At 38.0% G+C, this 19211-nt stretch overlaps 1 protein-coding gene across 2 annotated transcripts in view; it reads left to right on the top strand.

Annotated features, from left to right (window-relative positions):
* Positions 1-15858, top strand: part of SLC16A12 (solute carrier family 16 member 12) — a 94697-nt gene extending 78839 nt beyond the window's left edge. The window contains exons 4-8 of one of the 2 annotated variants that reach the window (XM_054243078.2): positions 2519-2622; positions 5011-5154; positions 7107-7686; positions 9821-10080; positions 13170-15858. In XM_054243078.2, coding sequence (XP_054099053.1) covers positions 2519-2622; positions 5011-5154; positions 7107-7686; positions 9821-10080; positions 13170-13432 — 1351 coding nt within the window. In that variant the 3' untranslated portion in view covers positions 13433-15858. The remainder of the gene's footprint in view (positions 1-2518; positions 2623-5010; positions 5155-7106; positions 7687-9820; positions 10081-13169) is intronic. The other variant, XM_078345975.1, reaches the window with a different exon arrangement.
* The last annotated feature ends 3353 nt before the right edge of the window (positions 15859-19211 follow it).

The raw sequence follows: 19211 nt of genomic DNA, 5'->3' as shown, positions 1-19211 counted from the left end.
TATTAGAAAGTTTGCCTTTGTTAAGCCTGCTTGCATGTCTAGACAAGAATTTCAGGTATTAATTTTGATTTCTGTATATCTAAAGTTTGACTTATATGACTAATGAAGTCATATAAGAAAACCAGCAGGCAGAAAACAAAGCAAGCTTTTAAAAAAGTGACAAAGGACAGACATGATTACATAAATACTAAGTCCCAAAAACAACTTAGTGAAAAGAGGAGATTATGATTTATAATTTGAAAACATCATCATCTGGGGCCCTTTTCTTTTAGACATCCCGTGTTCCTCTTACATCTCCAGCTTCTGCATCGCCATCTGTGGATTTACTCGCACAGCATACAACACTCATTTTGTTCACGTCCCTACTTTACCTCACCTAGCCACACGTTCCTATATAACTACCATCCAGTCTTCCTCCTTCTTTCCTTTCTCATTCATAGTTCTTGAAGTTGCTACTCAACCATTTTCATATCCTTGTCTTTTAGTCACTTCCTCTACCAGCTTTAATCCTTCCCCCCTCCCTTCCTCCTTTCTTTCCTTCCTGGCTTGCTTCCCTTATGAACAGCAAGTACAGGACAGGTAGTATACTAGATACTTGGGATTCAGTGTGAGATAAGACAGACATGGTCTTTGCTGTCACAGGGTAACAGTCTAGTGAATATAAACAAGTACAAAGGGAATTGCCACACAGTGTGATAAATGTCCAGCATGTAGTTGAAACACATAAGAGTGGAAAAAAGAGAGATGAGTGGTCATGGACACCTTCCTGGAGGCCTGAACTATTGAGACTAAAGAATGTGAGAGTTGGGAGAGCACACTAGAAAGCATCTTGGGGCAGGTAGACACTTCTTTCCCTATCCTCAAGCTTATTAAGTTGTAGATGTAACACACTTACCTGATACTGGCTTTGAGTCTTAATTGAACTCACTTGAATCATGGGTCTAGCAGAATGCTATGCCTATGGATCATCTCTAACACTATGTGTGAATGGTGCATCACAGAACTGCAGAAACACATATTGCATGTATCTCCTCTGCTCACATGAAGTCTCCATTGTTCTATTGCACTGCACTTATGAAACACAAATTCAAATATAAAATTACTAAGTTCAGTCAGTGACAGCCAAGCATTAAATCAAGTTTTGTGCTTCTAAGTGCCAGGCTCTGTGTGAATATGCAGGCTGCACGCCCAATAAGCTGGCCTTGCCTAACAGCAGTCTTGTTTATGTTCTCTCCCTTCTTCTCCAAGCTCTTTCCCACCTACTTTCACACCCAGCAGCAACTGGAGAGGAGAGAGAGGGTGAAAATAACAGGTTTCTATGGATTAATTGGAACTTAGCTCCAAAGAAATTAATAACCTCTTGTTTCATCCCAAAGCCACAGGCCTTATTTCTTCCCCTTTTATCACTGGGATCTAAAAGCTTCTTGCCTGAATGAGGACACCATGCTAATCCACATAAGCCTCTTCCTACTTGTACAGGGATGCAAACTATTGCTTCTGGTTCACAGGTCTTTCTCTAAGTAATTATCTATTTTTCAATAAAATATCTCTCTTTCTCTGCACATACACACACATATATACACATTTCTGGTTACAGGAGAAATCATGTTTATTGTAAAGCAATTCAAAATGCTGAATAAAGATTAAAACAATCATTTCTAGTCTCACCATTTACATATAATGTATTATGTACATTTTTAGTGTATAATGCTTTCAGGAAATTTTCTATTTACATAAACTATTTTTACAAAAATAAGTTCTTACTATATGAACTATTTTGTAACTTATTTTTCCCTTAACATTATATTGCAAATTTATTTCCAAATCAATAAATACAGATCAACATCATCATTTTTAAGATTTACTGTTTTATTTTATTGGTAGGCCATAATTTATTTAATGAGTCCTTTATTGATGAACAGTTAGATTGGTTGTGATATTTGGCTATACTCCAGAATATAGCCTCTTATATATCTATTATTATATCCCACAGAATATATTCTTTTATATACATACATATATATAAATATAATTTTGTGGACTAAATTAGTTCTCCAGAGTAATATATCCTTATATATATATATATATCTCCCTGTCTCTCTCTATATATATCAGCTATTTATCATCATCACCTGATTATTTTCTTTATACAAATCCTAAAAGTGACATTGCTGGTGATATATAATTCTTATTGTCAAATCTTAACTTGTATAACAACCTCTTAGAAGTTACAGTCATTGGCAAAACACAGAAATAAATAAGAATCCATGTTCTTGAACTGACTTTGTTTCCATAAAACCTTCCTTAGGCTTGGCTTTAGTAGCCCCTGTGCTGGCTGAACACTTGTTCTTGTTCTCAGCATGACCCAAATAGTCAACTTCTGACTTCCCACTTATTATAGTCTAACAATTAAAACCCTTGGAGACAGGAACAGCTAATAGAACCAAACATTTTAAGTTCTGGCTCAAATACATACTCATTCACTTTTTGTGTAAAATGCCTGCATTGTGTTTTTCAGATGTATCTCAATTTTTTTTGTGGAGTTCCAGACATACTTCACTCAGGATTATGCACAAACGGCATGGATCCATTCCATTGTAGATTGTGTGACCATGCTCTGTGGTGAGTATCATTTATTACTGGCCACGCTTGAACTGTATATGACAATGAAGTTCCACTGACTTTGATGACTAGTTTTCCTAAGTAGAAGGGATACATTAAAAACTGGCCAGAACTACATGATATAGAGAAAAGACCAATCCTACTTTCATCCAAAGCCAACCAGACTTGCTCTTGTAATTGATAGTCTTGGCTGATGTCAGGTAGACCAGTTACATCATACACTCAAAAGAACATATATGATTTGGTTATTTCTGATTTTGGAAGCAATTTAGAGTGTATTCTTCCAAAAGCATTGGCTTCTCTCTTCCAAATGCTATGGCCTTTTCATTATCCAGTTATATAGTTATTGGATAGTGCCATGAGCCATTTCTGTATAAGCTCCTTCAATGGGTGCCAACAGTGTTGTATCACATCTTAAGTCTTGGATTGCATTCTGTTCCCTTTCTGAGGGTTTGAAATTTCCCCTAATGGATTTCATCTTTTTCATGTATAAATCTTCATGCTTAGAGAAGTATTGGGGAAGGATAGAATTGTGTAGTCATGAGATAAACATATTCACATATTCGTTATAGCTGTGATTTAATTCAGGAAACCCTGAAGATACGGCATGTAGGATATTCTAGAAATGTATGGAATTAACATTCCATCTATATAGTAGAGGACAACAAAGCTGACTTTTTAAAAAATAAGTTTCAAACTAACATTATTAAATTGATGTCTTAGAGAGTTTCTAAGAATGAATCAAATTGTTTGTAGCCTAGGCTCAATCTTTTCATTTAAATGAGTTCTGAGTATTTTAGGAAATTTTCATCTCCTCAAGCCATGTTTTAGTGGCAAAAGGGAAATAACACCTATGTTCAGTAACTCATCACAATCATTTTATTCCATTCTAGGTACTGACTTGCATTTCTTTTTGGAAAAAAATGCATATACTCAGGTATCAGTTGAATTGTACTGAAATGTATATTTGATTTGGAGGAAGCTGAGAGCAGTTCTAAGACTAAAAGCAGGTTTCATGAGAAGGCTAAATCAACTCAACTCTTTCAACTAATAAGAAGGTCTTAAGAGATCAAAAAATCATACATATATTTGAGTTTTAGAATCTGTCTTTTTTTTTAAAAACCACTTGATTTTCAGGGTCTCATTATTCACAGCCTTTGTATCAGCATGCCAAAGAAGCCATGTTTGTCTTCTCAGAAGATAAAGGTGATTCATTTCCCTCACTGCTATCTTTTGGAGGACATTCATAATTTCCCAAATTGGAGGAAATGACCTTAGGTGACCAATATGATTATAATGACTATGTGAAGCTTTGAGGAGGGTTGTCAGAAGCAACATATTTAAATTCTATGAAAGACCAAGATGGCTGTTGTACGCAGTTACCATATACCCATCTACTCACTTTGTGACATAGTATTAGAACATTAAAGTTCAGAATATGGATGTCAGTCTGCAGAATCACATCTGGGACACCCAGTGGGAACAGATCTGCTCTGTGATGAACAGTTGAGTTGGCTCCCAATTTCAGTCTGATCGATACAAAAGTGATCATACTCTACAGACACCCAGAGAATCAGCTCTTCTGATCTTGCTACTAAGAGTTATTGATGTCAGCATGAATTTTTCCTTAGAAAGAAAGTCACATGCCTTCCTCACGCATCACTTCTGCCATTAGTGTGAGAGACTCAAAGAGTAAGGGGGCTAAATAACCTCACACTTGGTGTTAGGTGCTCTTGTTGGTGACCTTGGGCATTCCATATACCCCTGAGCTTCAGTTCCTTTTTGGCCTTTTCTAGCTTTTCTTAATATTCTATGAGCCTTGAAGTCAACATTATTCTGATACATTGGTAAGTCACAAATCAAGTGAGACCAACCAAAATGTCACCATGGCGTGAAGCATTTTTCTTAGATTTTCTGGGCTTTGATATCTCATCCACAGGGCATGCTGAAGGCTGAAAGCAATGCCAGATTGTGAATTTTGTCTATTGTCTCTGCCCTGGTTTTTTGCCACATAACACCGCTGGTCACATGGTGTTGTCCACTTTCTTTCTCCACCAATTAACTGTCACCATTATTGCTAATGGTATATGATCAATACTATAGTAAACAACCCAGTGCAAGTGATGTGTAATTTAGAGAAAGTTGATCAACTGTTTAAAAAACACCCTACCATCCTGCCATTATGATGGAATGAAGAGGCATGAGCACTGCAATGCAGGTCAGGAGACTTGAGTTCTGCTCCAGCTCTGATATTTATTGTCTATGGGACCATGGACAAGTCACTTCCTTTCTCTGGGCCTTAGTTTCCAAAGCTGCAGAATTAAAAGGGTGGTTTTCACAGTACCCTCAAGCCTTTTCTGTTGAACCTATTTCTTATTGTTTTTGAAGCTCCACTTGGTAGTGTTGTGAGTAACCATTTATCCTGTCAAGTGGGAATCATGCTGGGTGGCTTGCTTGCATCTACTGGACTCATCCTGGGCTCATTTGCCACAAGTCTGAAGCATCTCTACCTCACTCTGGGAGTTCTTACCGGTAAGGGCACTTTATACTCCCTGTGTCACCCCACTCCAACCAGGGGTTGCCAAGCACATCAACGAAAAGTAATTCATAAAATATTCATTTTGTTAAATGCATAATTTAGTCGACCTAGCTTGTGTCTACCTACCTAGCAGTTAAACAGAGCTGGAAATGAGATTACACTACCCTAATGAAAATGCATCACCAATTTAATTCAGACAGATGGTAAAAGCAATACAGCTTTCTCTTTGGAATTAGTGTATGGCTGAGATTCTGTATTCAGAAGAAACAACATGTTACCCAGGGCAACATGAGTTTTCAGCAATGGTCATTCTTCCAGCTATTGCCAAGACATTAAAATACTATTGATGGTCAATCTGCATTGCTCCTACTTTATAAGAAATACCACTGTCCAATAAATGGGAGTTTCTAATTTTAAAAAGCCCTTTATTGTGAATATTCTTATATTACACATTCTTTCTCAATGCTATGGAAGTATCACTTTAGCAAATTATAATGAATTCCGTGGGAAAAAGGCAACATGTGCATTCAATAAATCACACTTACAGGGACTGCATAGTAACAAGATGAGTTGGGTGGAGGGACTTTAGTAAGAGTTTGCCCGTCACTCAAAGGGGTGTGGAAAGTAGCACCAACTCCTGCCTGGGCTTTGGGCGATTGGTGTGGCATGAATCAAGTCTATAAATGACATAACCTCATAGTGAGTCTATAAATTTGGCTGTGTTAGCTAAAGAAGGTACATCCACCCCTAAAAACCCCAAAGATCCTGACTGCTGCTATGGTGACCAATGAATCCCAGTTTACCATGCACTGTCCTGGTTTTAACACTGAAAGTCCCACATCCAGAAACCCCTCTGGGTCCAGGCAACTCTGGGTTGCTGGATACCCTGAACTGCAGATGAAAGCAGGAGCTTCTGAAGGTGGTTCTCCTTTTCCTTCTCTGACATTCTAGCTGCCATAAAATCCAGGCTCAAAGCCCTTCAAATTTTCTTTACTTAAAAAGTAATAGAACTTGACTTTTTTTTTTTTTTTTTTTTGACAGGGTATATCTAGCTCTGTCCTCAGGCTGGAGTGCATTGGTGCAATCTCAGCTGCAACCTCTCTCTCTCTCGGGTTCAAATCATCCTCCCCACTCAGTCTCCTGAGTAGCTGAGACTACAGGCACATGCCACCACACCTGGCTAATTTTTGTAGTTTTTTTTTTTTTGTTTTTTTTTTTGCAGAGGTGGGGTTCACCATATTGCCTAGGCTATTGTCAAACTCCTGAGCTCAAGTGATTTGCCTGCCCTAGCCTTCCAAAGTGCTGGGATTACAGGCGTGAGCCACTGCACCCAGCCCAAAAGTTGAAGGTCTTTAAAAAGTTTTCTAGAGTATCAACATTTGTCTACTGACCTTAGGAGATATTTTCACATATGAAAATATACATGGCTATGTTCACATATAAAATTGGCATGATGTTTCCCAACTTTGTAAAATTACCCTGGAATTTTCATGATTATATATGCTATTTGAATCCAAATTCCAGAGTGGTCACAGATTATCAGTGTTGTGTCTTTAATAGGCAGTGAAGAGTTTAAGCAATTGTCTGGATAATTTAAGTTTAAAAATGGAGGAGGGATCAGTTTCCTTGGTTGGCATTATCCAAATTTTCTAGTGAATTCCAATTTAGTTTGTATAATGATTTTCATGTTCCTCATCTGATTTTGTTTATGAAGTCGTATTTCCTTAAGGGTACTGTCCCTAAGAAGAAAATCGTATATATCCTACATTTTCTAAATTGTGAATGACTGGTGAAGGGAGACTCATTTTAAGCTTGACGTAAAAGCAGCTTTAAAAGAGTTTAATGAAATATAGATTCTCTTTAATAAAATAATTGTATTCTGAGATATTTTCTCCCGTTGGCTGTTTTGGTACACCAGCACTCATAGAGTTCTCTTTATCCCCAGGTCTTGGATTTGCACTTTGTTACTCTCCAGCTATTGCCATGGTTGGCAAGTACTTCAACAGACGGAAAGCCCTTGCTTATGGGATCGCCATGTCAGGAAGTGGCATTGGCACCTTCATCCTGGCTCCTGTGGTTCAGCTCCTTATTGAACAGTTTGCCTGGCGGGGAGCCTTACTCATTCTCGGGGGCTTCGTCTTGAATCTCTGTGTTTGTGGTGCCTTGATGAGGCCAATTACTCTTAAAGAGGACCACACAACTCCAGAACAGAGCCATGTCTGTAGAACTCAGAAAGAAGACTTTAAGCGGGTGTCTCCGTATTCATCTTTGACCAAAGAATGGGCACAGACTTGCCTTTGTTGCTGTTTGCAGCAGGAGTATAGGTTTTTACTGATGTCAGACTTTGTTGTGCTGGCCATCTCCGTTCTGTTTATGGCTTATGGCTGCAGCCCTCTCTTTGTGTACTTGGTGCCTTATGCTTTGAGTGTTGGAGTGAGTCATCAGCAAGCTGCTTTTCTTATGTCCATACTTGGAGTGATTGACATTATTGGCAACATCACATTTGGATGGCTGACCAACAGAAGGTATAATTCATGAAACCACAATTGGTCCCCAAACAGGGGACTTTAAGCCTTGAGTTTCTCCTCAGCCCCTTACCTTGTGGAATACCTAGGTCTGAATAATGTTAACAAGTCTGCAGTATCTGAAGGCATCTCCCTTGCTGGTTCTTCTAGATGAGAGATTGGAAACATTTTCTATAGAGGGACAGATAGTAAATATTTTTGGCTTTGTAGGCCATGTGTTCTTTGTCACAACTACCCAACTCTGCTGTTGTAGTACAAAACAGCCCCAGACAATATGCAAACAAAAGAGAGTGGCTGTGTTCCAATAAGACTTTATTTATGCACACTGAAAGGTGAATTTCTCTTATAATTTTCTTGTGTCACAAAATATTTTTCTTTTGATTTTTCCAACCATTTTAAAATAAAAAAACATTCTTAGTTCACAGGTAATACAAAAAAAGGCATGGGCCAGATGTGTCTCAATTGCAGAAGCTTAGGGTAACAACAAGTTCTGGTGGTAGATTTAATTCCATCCCAAGACAAGTCAGTCCTCAAGCAAGACAACTTCTGGCTGGGTGTGGTGGTGCTGGTTTCTTTGAACCACTCCAGATTGACTAGCAATGGAAAAAGGAGCAGAATCCAGTTCAGGCAGGAGGATCAGGTGCAATGATAACACATTATTTGTAGTCTCATATTTATGTTTGACAGTGCAAACTGCAAATAATTTCCTTGTAATTGTACACTTAGAAACCAAAGTTATAAGAAATCTACCAAGTAATTTCTTCAGTAAATGCTCATCTGTTTGAACTGAAGAGTGCAAGCTACTCATATTCTCCTAAATGATGAGCTATTCACACTTGAGATGTGACCTGCAGAGCTAATACCATCATGTAGCTTCTTACAAATTATGTTTTTGGTAATTAATCAGAACCCAACTGCCATTCTCCAGTGTTATGAATATAATATTTAGTACTAATTCCACATTTTTAATTGTTAAAGAAGAAGGAGAAGAGCAAAGGGTACCTATTTTCACAATCAAATAACTCGGCAAGAAGCAGCCAGGTGTAGGTCTAATGGAGGCATGTCTAGTCTGAGGCATACAAGACCTAAGTTCTTGAGCTGGCTCTGCTCCTTATTAACACTGACTTATAGAAAGTCACCTAACCCTCATATCCTCAATGATCTCTATCTATAAAATGAGCTAGTGCAATATTTGCCTGTTGACCTTATATGATTTTGTGAGGTTCAAATGAGGCTTTGGGTAGAAAAATGTAAAGCATAAGCTGCTGAAGCTGACATTATACGGAGTCTTCGAAATAATGGATATCATAGATGGGTTTGAAGTTATAGGGAAAATTGCACTTTGAAAATCTTGAAATAAGACTTTGTCCTATTCCAAGACCTCCATCATCTCTGGCAAATCATTTTAATGTCTTTGTATTACAGTTTCCCCTTTGTGTAACCACTTGGTTTATTGAGTATTTATGATCTATGATGTGCCAGATACCAATGGATAACATAACTAAAAGCCTGTAATATGGTAGACTTCTAGGAAAATTAGCCTCCTGATGCTTTACATTAAGCTTGTTCAACCTGCGGCCCATGGACTGCGTGCAGCCCAGGACAGCTGTGAACATGGTCCAACACAAATTTGTAAACTTTTTCAACATTTTGAGATTTATGCACACCCCCACTTCTTGTTTCTTTTAGTTCATCAGCTATCGTTAGTGTTAGTTTTTTATGTGTGGCCCATGACAATTCTTCTTCCAGTGTGGCCCAGGGATGCCAACAGATTGGACACCCCTGCTCTGCATGTTATTTCATGACTACTTTTAGAGTAACCCTATAAGATAGATAAACTTTCCATTTTATAGCTAAAGAAATTGAGTTAGGCAGGCAGTGGGTGGTAGAACTAGTTTTAATATTCTGCCTTTCTAATTTTGGAGCATATATTCTTTCTACCACACCATGCTTCCTAGAGAGATGAATTCTTGCATTTGCATGAAAGAAGGTTGTGAAGACAGCATAGATAATGTTCAATGGGAACAGTATCTCCATTAATAACTGCAAGGCTTACTGCTGCATAGCAGTTGTTCTAAAGCTCTTTTACAGAATGTGTACATCTTGTACTCATTTTTGTTCTTCAAATCTACAGGTGTCTGAAGAATTACCAGTATGTTTGCTACCTCTTTGCTGTGGGAATGGATGGGCTCTGCTATCTCTGCCTCCCAATGCTTCAAAGTCTCCCTCTGCTCGTGCCTTTCTCTTGTACCTTTGGCTACTTTGATGGTGCCTACGTGACCTTGATCCCAGTAGTGACTGCAGAGATAGTGGGGACCACCTCTTTGTCATCAGCGCTTGGTGTGGTGTACTTCCTTCATGCAGTGCCATATTTGGTGAGCCCACCCATTGCAGGTAAGTTTCCAGAGAGAAACCCCAATCACCTCTTCTCTTCGGCATATTGATGTGAAAACAGCAAACCCACATGCAGTCAATGAGAAGGATTGTCAAGAAAGTTGGGGAAAAGTGAAAGAGAAAAGGGATATAAAGAGCCCCCAAAACCATCATGGTTCCACCTACATCCTTGTTTTATAATCTTTTTCCAACCAAGTAGGAACCTTAGCCTACCTGGAAAGAGTAAGTCCCAAATTAGGGTCCTGATTCTTTTCCATATTAATGATGAGAACAGGGGGTTGGAGCAATTGTTTAGCCTTATATAGATAAATAGGGCAAGCTGGGTGTGGTGGCTCATGCCTGTAATCCTAGCATTTTGGGAGGCTGAGGCAGGCAGATTGCCTGAGCTCAGGAGTTCAAGACCAGCCTGGGCAACATGGTGAAACCCAAACTCTACTAAAACGAAAAGAAAAATTTGCTGGGCATGGCAACATGCTCCTGTAGTCCCAGCTACTCGGGAGGCTGAGGCAGGAGAATTGTTTGAACCTGGGGGGCAGAGGTTGCAGTGATTCAAGATCATGCTACTGCACTCCAGCCTGGGCAAAAGAATGAGACTCTGTCTCTAAATAAATACATAATAAATAAATAAATACATAAATAAGTAGGGTACATTCAGAGGGAAGTCTTGTGGGAGAAAAGGATTCCAACAGGGGGAAATGGGTGATGAGGCTGAAATTATAAATGCCAGTGTCATAGTGGAGTGTTTTGGGTGCCAGACAAAGGAACTGGGCTCTATTCTTCATAGACTATAGGTAGTAGTAAAGTTTTCATGTAAAAGAATAATATGGTAAAGTGTATGTGTTAGAAAATGTGATCTAGCAATTGATCTAGTAACTGAGGAGAGAGGTAGCTAAGATTCCATTCTAATAGTTTAGGAGGCAGCTGATAAAGGCCTGAGCTAGGGCTGCTGCAGCAGAAACGATGATGAGCTCTGGGGGAAAGGAGGAAGTTAAAAAAAATTTCAGCAGAGTTTAGCATACAGAGGTGAATGAGAGAAAGAAGTCAAGGATGACTTAGAAAATAATGTCATGGTTGAAAAAATAAGGAAATGCAAGAAAGTGGCTTTGCCTGAAAAATAATGAATATGGTATTTAGATATGTTGAAATTTCTGAAATATACAGGTAAAAATGCGTAATAGAGCTGTTTAAGGCTGAAATGTGAGCTTTAATGGATGGCCTGATTTGTATATAGATTTGGGAGTCATCATATAAAGCACCTAAAATGTTTTATAAACTCTAAAATGCTATAGAGTAAAGCATGATTAAGCAAATAATTTGACAAATATTTATTGCATTCATTAAATAAGTAATTCAACAAATATTTATTGCTTGTATAACTACCATTGTGTTTATCATACTGGAGAGAGACAGCAGTAAACAGGTTGGAATCTGTTTCTCCTTCCTAAAGCATGTGGTCTACACCACCTGCATGTGAGTCTCCGAGGAACCTTGTTAAAAATGCAGATTCCTTGACACTCCCACCTGTGCTCTGAATGTTCGGGATGAGTTCCAGAAATCTACATTTTCAGCCAACTTTGTTGTGATGCTCATGCATGGTAAATAGTGAGAATTACTGTTCCACATTACTATCTGCCTAGATTAAAACTGAGAGAGTGAACAAGGGCTCTGCAGACAGGCAAAAGAGAAATAACCCAAAACTTTGCCTAGAAAGAAGGCAGGAAATTTTTTGAGGAAGGCAGGGTTTCTGCTATTAGCTATTATTGTGAATAGACTGTTGCAGGCTATTTCCAAATCCAGCAATTTGGGTGGAATAAACACAGCAAACTAGGGGAAATGTGGCCACTTGACTGGTGCAGATGAAAAATCCTGGTCAGTTTAAACTCCATGATATATATAGATCTTTATGTTTAATGCTCTATTTTTGAAAACTGTCCCCAAAATGTTACCACACCCTCCCTCCATAGCCTATTTTAGTGTTCACCAACCTTTAGACACAGTGTCATTCTGTCAAAGGACACAGGACACAAATGAAATTGGGATTCATGAATCCTTTCCTCAGTCCATGGCCTTTACTAGCAAATCAGACATTATATTCATTACTGGGAATGAGAGGATTAAGACACGAGTTCTTATTGTACCATTTTCTTATTTATCTACCTTTCAAATGGCAACTCTCTACGCAGTCTTATCTGTTTGGCGCTATAGAAATGCACAAGTAAATCAAACAATAACTAAAATATTTGAGAGTAGTTTAAATTCAGGAAATTTTGTGGGGCTTATAACAATTTCTACATGCCGTTTTTGATGAATGGATGTGAAGTGGGTAAGAGAAGAAACCATATACTTCTCTGATGAGTTTTTTTTTGACAGATAAGAAAAGTTTGAAGGAATTAAAAAAAACCTTTTGTTTATTATAAAATAATTGCCTGACAAAGTGTAATGTTACCCCACTGGTTTTCTAATCATTGTGGCTACTATTTTGCATGTCATGTGCCCTGGTTTTCCTCAAAATTTAGAGTTGAGATAGATATTGAGATTAATTTCTTGCAATAAAGATAAAGAAAAAAAGCTACTTTGCACTTGCAACTTCTGAAATGGCCCAAAGTTCAGATTTTCAAACTGGATAGAGTATAAGGACTGAATCCAGTTGAAAATGTGGATTCTGCTTTGAAGCATGTCATGTTACTCAAAATAGTGTATGGGTGTTGTGAATACTACTGGCATTTTGTACAAATACATTCTCTTAACACCCTAAATTATTCCAACTTTAATCATTTAAATGATGCTACTTTTAGCTTTCTACCAGATTTCATGAGTTAATAGTAACTAATATTTATGTTGTGACTACCAAGTATATGATGCTCTTCCAAGTACTTTACATAACAACAATCAATTCACTTTAGAAGTTTTCCTGGAAAACAATGTATTTTTCAGTTGCTGCACAATATTTTTAGGTGACCTACTTTTTGTCTCAAAATTACAATTGGCGTTGCTATCAATCCACTATTATCCTCACAAATAGGATTTGAGAGTGGGTAAACAATTGAATTTTCAGCTCAACAATATAATTTTGCTGTTATTTGTTACAGGATGGCTGGTAGATACCACTGGCAGCTACACTACAGCATTCCTCCTTTGTGGATTTTCAATGATATTTAGCTCTGTGTTGCTTGGCTTTGCTAGACTTGTAAAGAGAATGAGAAAAACCCAGCTGCAGTTCATTGCCAAAGAATCTGATCCCAAGCTGCAGTTATGGACCAATGGAGCAGTGGCTTATTCTGTGACAAGAGAATTAGATCAGAAACATGGGGAGTCTGTGGCTACAACAGTGCCTGGTTACAGTCCCACGTGACCAATGACCTCGAGCCCCAGAATCTTCAGGGTTGAGTGAGGTGGAGCCACCAGATTCTTCATGTTTCTGAAACTTTTTATTTTGGCAGAAGTATTACCTTCCAAGGAAATTATTATTGTTTCATTACCATATTAATATTTATAAGGGAAAAAAGCACATAATAAAGAAAGCTGGACTAGCCCAGAGGCTTCTCCTTTGGGATTTGTACTCATAACTGAACTCATATCTTTTGGTCAATGAGCATGGCTCTAGAAGAAATGTAAGGACACAACTGATATAATTAGCTGTAATTAGGGATAATTTCAAGGGCAGATTTCATCCAGTCTCAGCCTCTTCATGTTCCCTCCTCAGAAAGAAAATGGAAACATTAATATGTCACTTTGCTTACCTCGTTTGATTTGGAGAAGGAAGGTCAGCTTGGGTGTGGTGGTGGAGAGTGAAGATGCCATACCTTTTTCATGATGGAGTTTCTCATTAGGGTTTTACCTGGGGTTGTTAAAGGATACTTGAGATTCTTCAAAAAGGTGGTGACCAGTATAGAAAGAAACTCATTTTTTTGTCTCTTGGTCTTCCAGCCAGCCCTTGCCTCTGCTCATGGGTAGACACCACTTTGAGAATCTAAATAATCATGGAATGCCATGATTGGAATAGATCTTAAAGGGTGGCTGGTAAGTTCTATTTGAAATTGTCCACTGGAAAACTGAAAGCTCTTTTCCTAAAACTGAGTTCCAAGCTCTCACCTTTGTTACCATCACATATAATACTCTAAATTTAGCAGAACATACTAAGGCACAAGGACAACCTCTCAATCTTACCTGAAATGTTAACAATACCAAAACTTCTCATTTTTTACCTTTAGAGAAAAAGATCTTAAACTGCAGACACATTCCTGTTAGGATGAAAAAATGTTGGCAGTATTCCAATTGGGCAGGAATTGAATTCTTGAATCAGCAGGTCTCTGGTGAGAGTTTTCTTTGCAGATCAGACATTTAGTTTCATCATTGCCCAAAAGAGGATTGGAGGGGGTCAGTTATCTGAAAAATATTATCCTAGAGATATTCTAAAGGTGAGATTATTTTCTCCCTGTGTTAATTCTTGTTCCATTGTCCACTGCTTTTCATCTCTTTATGGATAATAATTAGAAATCTACTTATTAGATTAGAAGTTTATTCACCCTCAAATACTCTACTTTTCTATGGTTTGGGATAGATAATTTCTGAGTCTTCAGATTGAAGAGGGAAGGGATGGAGGGAAGAAAATGTCCAGATCCCCCAGCTTGACTCCAACCATTTTAAGTCTGAAGAATTATTATCCTGAATCCCACATCATGTCACACCTGTAAAAAAGGGGCAAATTATGCAATCAATTTTAATTATTCTATAGTTTAAAATCCAAATGTCAAGGAACTGTTTTGATCCTGAAGGCTATTTAATCCACTGTCTCCTATGAGGCCTCACAAGTGCTGGGGGTAAAGAAAACAGCAATGAGGAAGATCCTGGGTTACTGTGTATGCTCAGCAAGAGAGCTTGCCTATCCCTGGATTTATTTCATAAAATCACATGTTAATACCTTGCTTTCAGAATGAAATACTGACTTGATTTGATAAGAGAAAACGGTAGTATTTCACAGTTATTTTAAAAAGAGAAATGTAAATGTTATCTGTTTTCTCCTCAGTTTAAGAATTTAGTTTTGAACCCCATTGACTTTGTCATTTGCAATTTTAAAAGTATTTGGAAAATATCTGTAAAAAGTCAAAGTTGCAATGAAGTTATATCTGTTTGGAATAGCACTTTGCCCTAAATATCATTTTTTGAATTTTCAAGCCTCAAGATTTAAAACAATATAAATAGTTACAAGTATTCTTATACATATTTTTTCATCATAATCACAACAAAATTTTGTGTATGTGGTTCTGCAATATAATTCCTTGGAAGTATTATAAGTATTTATGAAAAATGAGCATAATGATAAGAACTTTTAAAGATTTTGTATGGGAGATTTGACTTTAAACATGCGTAGATTTGCATTTTGCTTTCTCTTTTGAAGCAGTATTTTTAGAAAAACAGTAAGAAAAATGTACATCTTAAGGTCTACTCTTTTATACTTCTACACAGAATCTTACTGTTAACGTTCCATGTGCCTATACTGTTTATTTCAAACCTGAAAAATTCATGGGAATGGTGTATTTTGTGGAATCAAGAACAAAATTGTAGTGGGATAATTTTACATCTTAAATTTTTCTTTCTACTACTGTAAGTTCTACTTTGGAATTCTCTGAGTAGAAAAGTGGAAGACATGATCTAACTTTGTAGATACACTGTATGATTGGGCTCTTTGTTCAGATTGCACTTTCATTAATAGATGAAATATTTATGCTAATATTTTCTTATTTCAAAAGCAAAATAAAATGAGTTTATTGTCCTGTGTTTGGAAAGACATTTTTCCCGTGGACAAGGGGTTTGGATTGCATGGTGAGTGGACCTGTCTAGATCATGCTAAGATGTGGTCAGCATTTTAAGATGCGGTAAGTAATTAAATGATTTACAAAAACCATAAGTCTTTATTGAGTTCTTCCAATGTGCGAGCTATTGTGCCAGGCACTTCCTATGCATTGTCTCATTTAACCCCCCTAGTGACTTCTATTATTATCATTTTGTAGATGTGGAAACTGAGGCACCAGTTCCCACAGCTCGGCATCCACTGCATTCCTCTAGTGTGAAATCCTGTAAAACTGGGATGCTACTGATGCTGAAGCGAGTATCCTTCCCCTGTGCCTACTTGGATCATCTTATGTGGGTTCAAGAATCTGTTTGGAAACAGACATTCCCGTGGGCAGATAAAATCCTGTGGATTATGCTTCAATCTTCTAATCAATATTGAAGGAAGTTTCTAGATTGGAGATTTCCAAGAGTTTTCCCAAGAGGTTCTATCAAAACCATTCCTTTCAAGCTCAGTGGTTTAATTTGCTGTTGATTGATCCAGCCTTCTTTTGAAGAGCATTTAGAGTTAGCGGGTGATCCAGGCTTATTTTGGGGAGCATTGAGGGTTGGGAAGCATACTTTGTCCCAAAAGTGAGTTAGTTCCACTGTTTGTCTTCCACATTACCAAAGTCAGGCTTTCTCAGTTAGGAGTTGAGTTCTTTTTGAAGTGCCTTCACCATTGCTGTGATAATGAGAATGGTAATGTCTATTTGGCACTCCCCTTCCTGGTCCCAGTAGGTCTAATTCTGAAATTGTTTATTGAAAATGAAAGAGTACAAATTAAGAGTCGACATTTGAGTATCTTTTCTCACACATGAAAGTTTGAGTTTAAAAAAGGAGTTTTTTTATAACTTTGTCAAACAGTAGATTTTTATCTGTTGCTAGCTCAGTTGCCAATGACAGACAATTGAGATTTTGTCACATAGCATAGAAAACTATTTGGTTGGGGGAGTGGGAAGTTGTTAAATAATGATAAAAGGACTGACATTTAAGGCAAAACATTATGGTTATGGTACTTTTCAAACATATGCAAAAGTAGAATGAATAGTATACTCAACGTACTGATCCCCCCACATCTACAATTATCTACCAATTATCCTCTCCCTTGATGAAGCAATTTGAAATAAATTAACATGTGAGCAGCACATGTTTCCTTCAGCTGTCAGGGAATAACTGAACTGGCAAGAATAATTTGTTCATGCTAATGGGGGACACGTGTGGTTAGTATCACCTATTAATGAGCCACATCGTTACTTACAAAGCTGATTGGGGCCCTTTCTTGCTATGGGCTTTGAGTGTCTCAACTGAAGATTAACATGTTCTCCTCGTATTCCCAGCACCCTAAGGATCTGTCTACCTGAGGTCTAGAGCTGCATTAAATTAAGCGAAAAGGGCCTTTTATTTTCTCTCATGACCCAAGAGAGTCAATCCAATGACAAGAGATTTTGAGGTTTAGATGAGAGTGATCGTTATTACTCTTATTATTCCTCTTAATTGCTTAAGGGTCAGAGGTCCTTCTGAGGAATCTGGGACCTAAGATTGGTCTAGAGTTAAATAAGAAAGTTTATTTTTGACATTAAAAGGCTTTAGATTTAGCATTTCTAATGCAGCCCTTTTCAAGTTTTTCCATAAAAATGTTCCTTTTGTGATGGCAAATTAGGTCTTTTCTCATTGACCAGTGTAATGATGGAAGAGTTCAAGGACCTTGTCCTAGGAAAGATGAAAACCTATGTTCATTCTTGGATAGCCTATTTTTGCAACTGGGGCCAGAGCAGGGTGTGGATATGGGTCAAGGTGGGGAAGAGTTTGGGAGTGGGAGAAAGGATGTGGGGAGCCTCTGTGTGATTACCTGAGGTTCGGCCCAAGTACAGGTGGATGAATCCAGATATCTGACCCTAAGTTTCTAAAGCTCAAACGGGGAACAGCAAAGCCTATTTCAGGATCACAGAATTTACAGGGTATGAGAATTTGGTGCCTACCCTGGACCTATAAGGTCACTCAGGGTGTAGTTCCCACCATCAGGCTTCATCCCTCATACTCTACTATACTCTAGTGCAGAGTTTTTCTTTTTCTTTTTTATTTTGTCTTCAAAACATTTTATTTATTTATCTTTTTTATTTATTTTTTTAATTGCATTTTAGGTTTTGGGGTACATGTACAGAACATGCAAGATAGTTGCCTAGGTACACACGTGGCAGTGTGATTTGCTACCTTCCTCCCCTTCACCCACATCTGGCATTTCTCCCCAGGATATCCCTCCCCAGCTTCCCCTCCCCCACTGTCTCTCCCCTATTCCCCCCAATAGACCCCAGTGTGTAGTGCTCCCCTCCCTGTGTCCATGTGTTCTCATTGTTCGTCACCTGCCTATGAGTGAGAACATGCGGTATTTCATTTTCTGTTCTTGTGTCAGTTTGCTGAGAATTATGTTCTCCAGATTCATCCATGCCCCTATAAATGACACAGACTCATCATTTCTGATTGCTGCATAATATTCCATGGTGTATATGTGCCACATTTTTTCAATCCAGTCTATTATCAGTGGGCATTTGGGTTGATTCCAGGTCTTTGCTATTGTAAACAGTGCTGCAATGAACATTCGTGTACATGTGTCCTTATAGTAGAACGATTTATAGTCTTTTGGATATATACCCAGTAATGGGATTGCTGGGTCAAATGGAATTTCTATTTCTAAGGCCTTGAGGAATCGCCACACTGTCTTCCACAATGGTTGAACTAATTTACACTCCCACCAGCAGTGTAAAAGTGTTCCTATTTCTCCACATCCTCTCCAGCATCTGCTCTCTCCAGATTTTTTAACGATTGCCATTCTAACTGGCGTGAGATGGTATCTGAATGTAGTTTTGATTTGCATTTCTCTGATGGCCAGTGATGATGAGCATTTTTTCATATGTTTGTTGGCCTCATGTATGTTTTCTTTTGTAAAGTGTCTGTTCATATTCTTTGCCCAATTTTGAATGGGCTTGTTTGTTTTTTTCCTGTAAATCTGTTTGAGTTCGTTGTAAATTCTGGATATCAGCCCTTTGTCAGATGGGTAAACTGCAAAAATTTTTTCCCATTCTGTTGGTTGCAGATTTACTCTAATGACTGTTTCTTTTGCCGTGCAGAAGCTGTGGAGTTTGATGAGGTCCCATTTGTCTATTTTGGCTTTTGTTGCCAATGCTTTTGGTGTTTTGGTCATGAAGTCCTTGCCTACTCCTAGGTCCTGAATGGTTTTGCCTAGATTTTCTTCTAGGGTTTTTATGGTGCCAGGTCTTATGTTTAAGTCTTTAATCCATCTG

The sequence above is a fragment of the Callithrix jacchus genome, chromosome 12 (assembly GCF_049354715.1).
Source record: "Callithrix jacchus isolate 240 chromosome 12, calJac240_pri, whole genome shotgun sequence".
Classification (NCBI taxonomy): Eukaryota; Metazoa; Chordata; class Mammalia; order Primates; family Cebidae; genus Callithrix; species Callithrix jacchus.
The sequence above is the reverse complement of the archived record's forward strand: the minus strand, read 5'-3'. Positions and strand labels throughout refer to the sequence as shown.